The following is an 11297-nucleotide window of genomic DNA, read 5'->3' on the forward strand; positions in this document are numbered from 1 at the left end:
GGAGAAAAAGTCTTTTATGTCCTCCTAGAAGCACTTCTTCAGCACATGCACACGTTGGTTTATATATCACTTAAAAAAGGCAACCTAGCATTTAGGCTAATTAAATATTTTTTTTTGCCAGTGTCGGCCAGAAGGAAAAAATTTTTAACTGTGGTCCCTTAACTTTAATGTAACCTTAAACAAGATTGTTCATGATGGTGACAATGACAGCCACACCATTTTTATTAATCATTAAAAAAACAGGGGGTTCGAAACTTCAAAAGGTCAAGGCCAAGACAGCACTGATGAACACTGATGATGGGTCTTGAGTACTACAACCCTGGATGACAGTTTTATTAGATTTTTGTCTTGTGATACTTTTCCTCTTGTTGTCTTTAAATTTTTTTATATTTTTAATAAATGTAAAATTCAGTCTCATATCTGACCATGTAGAATACTTTAGACCCTTCATGGGTACCAAGTTTCTCTTGTATACAAACTTTCAGTGTGTACATATTCATATGCTTATCGAAAAATATGTTATGAAATATTTGTATTGAATACATTATCTGTGTACTCTAAAAGTCTATAAGCCAATGTTGCAGCGCTATCAGAGGTACTGGGTCATTGCTAATAGGTTAGATGCCCTTGTCAAGGGCAGATGGATACCCCTGTGGCTGTAGCCAGCTGTGGATATATGCTCAGTCTTTCTCAGTCTTGGCTCTCTCTTCTGGCCTCTCTGCTTATTTTACTAAAGCTCGCTCCCCATTGGACTGTTAACGAAACCCTTAACATCAACAACTCACTGGCACTCGCATTTAAATTTAACAGCATTTGCATTTAACCGTTCCGTTATTTAGTGATCACATTTGCATTTATTCGTTGGTTTAAAATCTGAAACACAGATGCCTTTGCTCTGAAGACATACAGTCAGAAGAAATGCACTACTGAACTACATTTTTCAATTTTTATGTTCTTATGACTAGGTGTGAAATGTCCCTGTGAGCTATCTGTCTTAGATCTTGACAGGGTGTTTGAATACAAAATACATTTACAGCTGGACAGCACTCAGATCTTTCATGTATAGCTGTCACATACCAGTAGCGCTCGCTCCGGCTCTGCAAAGCCGAACAAGGAATTCAATATGGAGTCATAACATGTCTTTAAACTAGTGACACTGGCTGCCAAAGGGGTTAGAGTTTCATCTGTTTAGAGAACATTTTTGAAACAAATTACACAAATTTAAAATGAAATGGGTCACTGTATTAGTATCAAGATAATGTAACTTAATTACAAATACATTTTCAGGATGCAGTCATAGGCTACAATAGATGACTTTGTTGCAATGGAAATTTAGCTGTGAATTACATCATATAATAAGGTACCTTTTCTCAAGTCTCTAAACTGTATATTATCTCCCCTGTAGGATGATTACAGGGTGTGCACTGAATACAACATCATCCAGAGAGACCAGGCTCCTATCTGCCCTGTGGATGCCTCGGGCTGCTTCACTTCAGAGGTCACCGATTTTGCGGGACAGTATGTCAAAGTGAGTGACACACCAGACATTTACATGTAGATTAGGTTAGCAGACATTTCAGGCATTCTACCCCTGGTAGGAGCCACTGGTATGATACAGGGGATAAATCCCTCAACGGTATCGATAGCCGGTTTAATTCAGCATTTCATTTTCCGCATCCTGGGCTCCACTGACAGATGACTCCTCCACACGCTCTCGTATTGCTCTCCATTTTTTCTGTTTATAGCTAGGAAATGCATTTCCACCGAGTTTCCGTAATGATTTTTTTCCCTCTTTCATTCTGAATAATCTGCTCTGAAATATGCCATTTATTTTTTTTATTATAGGCTTATCATTTATTATAGGCTTCTTTTCTTTTCTTTTTTTTAAGTTATGTTATGTGGTAACTGGGTGACACTTTACTTTGACCCCACTTATTTAGCATTTATGAGCAATATATAAGCATTTAATAAATGGTTTATGACACATTATAATGTAATTATAAGCACTTATAAGGACATTTATTAATGTACAGTATTTTGTCAACAATCATAAATTTTCCTGTGAAGACACATCTTGTATTACTAAAAGTGTGTTTTACTATATTTTCACTCAGTATCTGTTTATGGGTGCCCACAGGAAGAGTTATAGTTACAAATGCATTAATTAACACTTATATCTGCTCACAACTACTGTATAATAAGTTATAAATCACATTATTAGATGTTTATATACTGCTAAAAATGCAATAGAGGGTAATGTGTTGCTGGTAAGGGGAATCAGAACATGAAATAGTAATCATGTTTTTTTCAAATGTTCTTTTTTGCTGCATGACTTGTTCATTGATATTGAGGGAGTTGAATCCACGTCAGAGCAGGAAAACCTGCTGCCAAAGCACATTGTCACTGTTTACCAGTGCACTGGTTGCCCTCTTCCTCCCTGTCACACCCAACTTCATTACCATTCTAAGTGGATAGTGAGTGTAAAATAGCAGTCATACATGATCAGATCACTATTTCACATCCTGGTGCAAAGGCCAGGGAGTGGGCTCGACCTGCCTGGCCGCTAACATTACAGCGTTATCTAATAACGGGCATGCAGCCACAGTTCTCTGAAAGTCTGTCATAGTCCACTTTTGAAATATGTAAAAACTAAGCGTGAGTTTCAAGGCAGTCTGAGACATTCTTTATTGCCGCATAAAAACTTAGAGGTGATCTGAGAGCGTGTCAGTCGCTACGTGGGCTAAGCAAAGAGAAGCCGAGAGAGCAGCCGTTCCTCTCTAAACTGAAAAACCAACCCAGTATTGTAGGCAGCATGAGAGCCGCATCTTACACCCAGAAGAGCCTGCAGGTTAGCGGCTCTGGCGGCAGAGTAAGGGTTCAGAGCCCATCTCCGTCCCGATGCCGTGGATCCTCATACGACAGCCGTGGACGCACTGGTTTCCGTGGCACTGCCGTTGAGCTGGGAACAGAGATCCACCAGCAACATGCCAATGAGAAAGAGGAGATGCAGGAGCTCAATGTCAAGTTTGCAGGATACATTGGGAAGGTCCAGGCTCTAGAGCAGAGAAATGCTGCTCTTAAAGCTCAGCTGGCTGAACTGCAGGGCCGCTACAAGGGAGGCCCCGCGGGCATCGGAGAAGAATATGAGCTCAAGTTTAAAGAGGTGCGGGATCTGATCGAGGCCCTGACTAATGAGAAGGGAGCAGCTGATATCGAGCGGGGCTACATTGAGGAAGAGATTGAGGTGTGGAAACTAAAGCTGGATGAGGAGCTGGCACTCAAAGAGGAAGCAGAAATGATCCTGAGAGAGTTTCGCCAGGATGTCGACAACGCCACACTGCAGAAGGCTGAGCTGGAGAGGCGTATAGAACAACTGGTGGCCGAGATAGAGTTCCTCAAGAAACTGCACGACGAAGAGGTAGATGACCTCAGGAGGCAGATTGAGGATGCTAAGATTACTGCCGAGCTGGATGGAGATCGACCTGACCTAGCCGCCTACCTGCGCAACATGCGAGCAGAGATAGAGGCCGTCGCTGCCCGTAACGTCCAAGAAGCTGAGAAGTGGTACAAGAGCAAGTTTGACACCCTCAAGGAAACTGCTGGCAAACATGAGGACCAGATGAAGACCATGAAAGACGAGATCACGACCTTCCACAACCAAGTGACAGACCTGCAGAATCAGATTGAGGGGCTGAGGGCTCGCAATGTCGCCCTGGAGCAGCAGCTGGAGGACATGGAGATGTCCCACATGGATAAGGTGGGGAGCCTTCAGGGTGTCATCGCTCAGCTGGAGGCTCAGCTCTGCGAAACCAAACTGGAGATGACCAAGTATCTCCAAGACTACCAAGAACTGCTACACATTAAGCTTAAGCTGGATGCGGAGATTGCCACCTACAGGAAGCTGCTGGAAGGGGAGGAGCAGAGGCTTGGAATTGCCAAAGAAGTCTAGATGTCCATGGTGAGAAGAGCTGCAGGTCCAGAGCAGAGAAGACCAGCAGAACATCGTGGAGCGGAGAATACTCTTAAAAATATTCTTTCCCTACCTTATCCTTCATAGTCATAGGGCTGGGTATTGTTGGACATTTTGTGATGCTTGTGCTGGTAAGACACCTGAGTGTGCCCTCTTAAGTTTTTAGTAACAACACCAAAATGATACTTTGTCCGAAACCTTACTTTTTATGTATAAATATTTTTTACTCCAAAACTTTGGTGTCTTTGACAAAAGAAGCCAAAGTTTTCAAATGTTGAATGTAGAAACACAAACAGCCATACAAAAATTTGGCCTAAAACTGACAAAGTCTTTATTTTAATAATGTTTTAATAATCTGACCAAGGAATCAGACAGCATGATTATAAATCTGACCAGACACTCATGTCAGTTTTCTGTATTTGACAGTTATTGATACTGAATGAATGAATACATTTTGCTCAGAACAAAAAAAAAGAGCAAAGGTTCGATACCCAGCCCTACTGACTCATATCATTTACCTTCCCCACACCTTAACCCCATTATCCTCATGCATTTGCTTGCTTCACAATCCTTCCTCAGTCCTTCCTACTTGCAAATCGGACACCACTTTCTAAAATAGCCTTCCTGCCTTTCCCTAACTCTAGTACTCCTTTCACTCCTCCATCGGCCCTACTCTCTTCCTTTACTCATTTTTCCTACAGTACACTCTGAAAATGTATCTTCCTTCCTTTTCTGCCAAGTCAATCCCACACCTCTCTTCACCATTTCTGTCAGTTCCCTTTGCTAAAGCTGCTCACTTTTCGCAGCCACTGCTTCTTTTGATCTAAGTTTAGGATCTGACCTCCTTCACAAAGAAACACGTTTGTTCTGCTGTGATGTGTCACATCTCAAACAAAGCAGAAAAAAAAAGAATTCATTTTCTGACAATGTCCCCTGATCATTACAAATGTTTGATGAGAAAACTATTGACCATTTACAGGAGTGTTGTCCAACTGTTCCTTAATAAAGATTGAAGTGAGTGCATACAACATAATGCATTGATTGTTTTTTCTCCTGTGAGTTGCCTGTTGCCCTCTTTCCTGATGTTTTCCTCCCGGTCTACTTTGTCTCCTTCTGTAATAACTTTATTTTTCCATGCACTCTTTATCTGTCTCTTTAACTTCTCCTACCCTCATTTTAAGCTACATAACAGGAAACGTGGAGAGCAGTAGTCTACCAAGTGAAGCACAGTGAATTACATTTATTTCAGTATTTTGCTTTTTGCTTTGTCCTGTAAATAAATTCTAGACACTCTATGTGCCACGAAGGAATAAAATGGCTATGTGAATCGAGCATTACGTTGATATATCTTGATTATTTTCCACAGCACGCAGGCTAGGTGTGATAGTTTTGCTGGGTTATTTCATATTATTAGACACAAGAGTAAAATGTCTGTTTTGGAACCAGTAACTGTGCTGATTAATTATTCCTTGTGGCCCAGAGATTCTAAAAGAGTCACAAATACGTGTGTTAACAAATCAAGTTACCCTTGTTTATACTAGATTGACCGGGTGGTGAAAAGGGTTGGTTTCTCTCAATGGGTTGCTGGAGCAGTTCCAATGAGTCTCTCCACATTACAGGTGTACTTTCATGTTTTAATGAGCTTGGGTCAGGACATAACAAAATTTCCTCCTGGCTGAGAAAGTTTAAAACCTCTCTCTTTCTACAAAGAGGTCATGACCAACAGTCTGCTGAGCACCTTGCTGAAAAGTCATATTTATGAGCTCCTGGTGAATTGCACTGTGAGCATGGTTAGAGGGAGATGAAATAGTGCGCGATAAGGCACAGGGCTGATTGCATATTAGATTGTTTGCCATAAACAATGAGCTGGATGACAAAACAGACAATTTCTCCCTACCTGTTTGGCGATATTTATCATAGCTGTAGGAGCAGAATCTGGCCTTGGCTGTGAATTGACCTTGTTTTTTCTTCAAGGTGAGCATAAAGCCCTGATGTGTTCATACCTTTTCGTAGTGATAAAGATATGGTAGGACAAATCTTTAGCTATAGCTTATGAAACACACTACTTCGGTAAATTCGGTTCATTTCAAAGATGCATAAAATGGTGTGATGTCACCAAAAAGGTATTTTTTTCCACTGCTGTGTTTATTAGTGTTGACCTGTTTATGGCAGAATGTGTAAGAAATATGATATAGATATTATATGAAAAATATTATGAGCAGTAGACACGAAGAAAAAAGATGATAAAATGTAATATTGTGTGTTTAAAGGATAACGCTAGTGATATGCTATATTTTTGTTGTTGTCAATAAATCTAAAACTTCCCTACCATCTGTTGCACTCAGCCCCAAGCCCACTGGATCCTACTGAAAACGTAAATCTTTCAAAATGGGCCATGAATATATAATTTAATTTTTCTAAAAAAAAGGAGAAGTAATTTCCTGAAACAGTTAGGTAATGTAGTTTTTAACGAACATTGATCGCTCAAGCAGCGGTAAGTAGTGCAGTCAGCAATGGATATGATGCACTAGTAAGCTATTAGTGGTTGTAGGACAGTGTATCGATATCATCATAATGAAGAAACATCCTACCCAGTGCACCCAGTGTGAAAAATTTAAATGACCAGCAGACTTATCCCTTTAAGTATTTGCTGAATGAAGGAACTGTTCTCTACAGCTTACAGCAAACAGGATCCACATATGGCAAGGACAGCTAGAATGCCAGAAATAGAAAGTGATGAGAACAATGTGGTGATGTGCAAAAGAGCGTTGCGGTTATGTGGCAGATTATTCAGTGCTTAATTTAAAAAAAAAAAAAAAAGGTTAGGATGCAAATTTGATTATCTGGTTTTCACCTTGAGTTATTTTATTTCCTTTGTAGTTCATATACTGATGAATTCCCAGACTTTTTTTTGACATTAACAACAAAGCAGCATTTGTTTTATAAAATCATGTCTAATATTTTGGTCTTCATTGTGTAGGATGCCGACAAGAACATCATCAAGTGGCTGAAGGAGACAGGCCGCCTCGTCAACGCCAGCTCTTTCAAACATAGTTACCCATTCTGCTGGAGGTGAGACGCAGACAGAATTTAAACTGAGACAGTAATTTTACCTCTGTGCCATTTTAAAGTGGCTCCTTCCAACTCATTTAAACTAACAGCTTCACTTTGATTCTTCCACTGAGGGCCTTTGAAACAGTTGTTATAGAATAACCCCATGTGCTCGAGATGAAGGTTAGAGATCACAGATAATAGGCCTGCACACATTAACTACTATTTAAATACTTGCAGCCTTATTTAGTTGGAGAAGACACTGTACTAACATCCTATTTCTGTATCCTGTTAAACTATAGTGCAGTTGGTCAGGTGGTGTCTGCACAGAATAAATTCAAAAAGCCAAAGTCAGTGTGGTGGCACACATATAACCCCTCAAGGTCCCACGTTATCACATCGTAACTAACAGGCACACACACACACACACACACACAGTTAATTTTTGAGTAGACTAAATCACTCTGTCACTTGGAGTAGCTGCAGCCTGACCTGAGCAGGATTAATTAACCTCAGTAAATATGCAGAGATGTGCTCTCTAAGCCACAGGCTCGTAGAGATGAAACTGTTGCGTTATTAACCCCTCAGCATCTGTATAGTTGACCTCAGCTGTGCTTACGACTAAAAATGGTACTTTCTTAAACCACAATTTGAAAAAGTGCAACAGGATTAAAACATAGCAGATAGGAGACAGCACAAAGTACACAATATGGACACAAAAATATTTTGCAGAATTTAAAGTGTTAAAACTAAATTTCAGGATAACTATTTAATGTTCTTATATTTAATACATATTAACCTCTTATCATAACCCTTATTTCTAGTTGTGCATCTTGCAGGAATGCTTGTATTCTAACTAGCTTCCAACTAGAGCTGCAACAGTTATTTTCATTATCGATTTAAACTTTTAATTATTTTCTCCATTAGTCGTTAGTCGATTAGTCGTTGGGTCTATAAAATTGTAAAAAATGTCGATCACTGTTTCCCAAAGCCCAAGATGCAATCAGGTCACACACAGTCCACACACAAAAATATTATATTTACTATCAATAGGACTTAAGAAACCAGAAAATATTGACATTTAAGAAGCTGGAACCAGATTTTTTTTCTTTAAAAATTAATTAAAATGATTATTATTGAATATCATAACAGTTGGCGATCGTTGGTTGTCAGTCGACTAATCGATTAGTAGAATCGTTGCAGCTCTACTTTCAACCCCAAAATAAATGCTTGCTTTTATGAATTAGAATTTGTCTTACAGATACAATTTTTACTGGTTTTGTTTATCAGTCAATATGTAGCAGCCTTATGTTTTATGCAATGTGTTCATGTTTATTTACTTCCAGGTCTGACACGCCGCTGATCTACAAAGCCGTCCCCAGTTGGTTTGTTCGAGTGGAGCACATGGTGGAGAAACTGCTAGACAACAACGGAAAATGCTACTGGTACGATGTTTTCTGAAACAAGTGATAACTAGCTTGGTGCTCGGTGACACTGAAGTGGCAGCTATGAGCGTCTTGCCAAACAACTGGTCTAAAAGACTCCCAAGTCAAGACCGACAGCGGTTATGGTCCCAAAACAATTACGGCCACAATGCTGTACAGTCCCGTCAAGTTTTTTGTCACAGTTTTGAGCTCTGCAGCCATCACTGGGTATGATCATCTTAAATGGGAAGATATTAAATTTTAAGGATTTTTTTCATCTGTCATGAAATCAGGTTTAAATTCCTCCTAGTAAATGATGCACATGGGACTGATGCTGTATAGAAAACATTAGCATGATGCTAATTTGTAATGGCAAAACGTGGAGTAAAAGTAAGCGTCAGCATGATGGCTTAGCTAAGTGGTATTACCCCTGGTCCTCCCTGTGCTCTTTTGTGAGCCACAGTAGCTGCCTCTGGTAATGGGACTGTCAAACTGAGATGAATGACTAGCCGCTAGGAAGGTGAAGACGCACAGACACACATGTACACAGAGACCCAAACATACACACTACTTTAAAGGCCGAATTCCTTATCTAAGGGGTAATAGTGTCACATGTAATTCAGGACTTGTTAAAGTAATTTACATATATTAAGCTGCTCTTGTGTTATTTGTAGTAGAATAGGACTGTAGCTAATAACGATTGATATAGATTGAACTGCTAATTTTTTTGATTAATTGACCAATCATTTGGTTTATAAAATGTCAGAAAATAACTTACCAATGCTCCAAAACTCAACGATAACCAATTTACTATCATATAAGATTAATAAAATGAGCAAATATTCACATTTGAGACACTGGAATTAGAGAGTTTTTGGCTTTTTTTTTTCGATTATCACAATTGTTGCATATGAATTTTCTGTCAAACGACAGCTCTAGATTAGAAAGCAAAGGAAAGTGAGATAATTGTAGAAATGGTGAAAATTTATGTTGATGATGCGTGTCTGAAGAATTATATAGTTTCCATAATGATGAATTTTGCTGTCATACTTCAGCCTTCAAACAGATGAGGAAAATGTGCATGTATACACATACTCATGTTTCCTTCCTGTGTCTGTGTGGCTGATGCTCTTATGCAGCCTTCTAATTAAGCTTATTCAACCCTAATTATTTGATTTTGTTAAGACTCTTTTTGATTAGACTCACCACTTTCATACTTGAGTTTTGGTCCCAGGAATATTGTCTGTCGGGGAGGACTGCCAGCTCATCAGCACCCTTATAAAAAGCAAAACCCCCGCGCGGTTCAGTACCTCTATGTGAAGTTCATGTTAGCTGATCAGAGGCTTAAAAGAACCCTTCAGAAAGCAAAGTGCTAGTTACCATATTCTCAATGCGATTTGTTCATTTTATCTCTTTATTCAAATGGTGCAGTGGGTAGACGCAGGCTAAGTATCTATTGAGAGAGTTCAGACTGATTTCTCCAGATGTCTGTCTCTCTGAATAAATTAATGACTGAATTAATGAGTGCTCAAAGGGGAGCTGGTATCTTCAGGAGCAGGAAGCTCGGCCGCTGGTGCCTGATTTCAGCACAGTTTCTTGGCCACAAGGAAGAAGAAAATGTGTTGAGCACAGTGACTCAAGTTGCAAGAAGATCCCCTTTTCTTATGTTCATCTCTGTTTCAAACTCAATTGACTGTTCACTAAGCCCTGCCCCCCCCCCGTAGTTACTGTTATTACGCCTGTCAAGCGTTCCATGTCTACGGTGAAAAGCTTGAAAGTCTTGGTAAGTTTTTGAAACAGTGGATATCTGAATTCAGACAGGAGTAGACTTATATACAGGCAGAGTTTTTTTCAGTTGAAATGACAACTGCCTGTCTCTCTCAGGCAGGTTTTATTATATAGCTATGTCACTGCCCCAATTTGAACGGCCGGCCTAAAGATTTTAGATTGGTTCTACAATGCAAGATTTTCTGTTTTTTCTTTTAAATCTCTAATTGTTTCCACCCAGTTTTAACAACAAAACATGCAAGATTGTTCTCACTCTCTATGAGATAAGCATTTAGAAAGTGACCTGTGAGTCTACAGTTGATGAAACATGTAGTAGACATGGAAATAAACTTACCAGTGTACAATATTACAGTATGGTAGTAGTATTATTGTACGGTATGACAATGGAAAAATATCATATTAGACTGTTATTTCTTTCTAGCATAATGCTGTTCAGATGTTTACCATAGAAATACAAAAGGCTAGATTTGTACTTTTTTTTTATTATATAAACTTTACATGAGAAAAAGATTTGAGGATCTGAACAAACCAATGAGCTTAGCAAAGTCACCTCTGGTAAACTTCACCAAATCTATTACGGAGCAAGACAGACCTTCTAATGCAAGCCTAAACTCTGACATAACATTTAGTAGCACCTGGGAGGTTTTTAAATATCATTTAAATCATTAACATGTCATTTTCTAGTGTAACATGTAACACCACATAGTTAGCTAATGATATGCTAAGTCTTAGCCTTGTAAGTAAAGCTAGGTTACCATTGTAGGTAATGTTAACTAGACATGCTAATTTTAGTGAGTTGCGTTAGTAACAGATAAACACACAATTTAAGTCAATCGTTACACTTTTGTTCTTGTATTTCTGGTTTTGGAAAGGCGACAAAAAAGACCTAACCCTCTAAACTCTTAAATGTCGAATTTAATTTTGCTCCTAATAGCCCCAATAGCCCCATGCACAATGATTACATTAGAAGAAAGCCTTTATTGTCATTGTACAGAATACAACGAAATTAGGAGCTTTAGCGTGTTTACAAATCCAAGGCTTGACAAACCTGCCGTGCCTGGTTA

At 39.2% G+C, this 11297-nt stretch overlaps 1 protein-coding gene and 1 pseudogene across 1 annotated transcript in view; both read left to right on the plus strand.

The window, feature by feature from the left end:
- iars1 (isoleucyl-tRNA synthetase 1) overlaps window positions 1–11297 on the plus strand; it is a 60316-nt gene that overhangs the window by 15107 nt on the left and 33912 nt on the right. The window contains exons 11-13 of the mRNA XM_067586915.1: window positions 1406–1528; window positions 6951–7042; window positions 8368–8466. Coding sequence (XP_067443016.1) covers window positions 1406–1528; window positions 6951–7042; window positions 8368–8466 — 314 coding nt within the window. The remainder of the gene's footprint in view (window positions 1–1405; window positions 1529–6950; window positions 7043–8367; window positions 8467–11297) is intronic.
- LOC137181312 (vimentin pseudogene) lies at window positions 1545–5301 on the plus strand (annotated as a pseudogene).

This window comes from Thunnus thynnus, chromosome 4 (assembly GCF_963924715.1).
Source record: "Thunnus thynnus chromosome 4, fThuThy2.1, whole genome shotgun sequence".
NCBI lineage: Eukaryota > Metazoa > Chordata > Actinopteri > Scombriformes > Scombridae > Thunnus > Thunnus thynnus.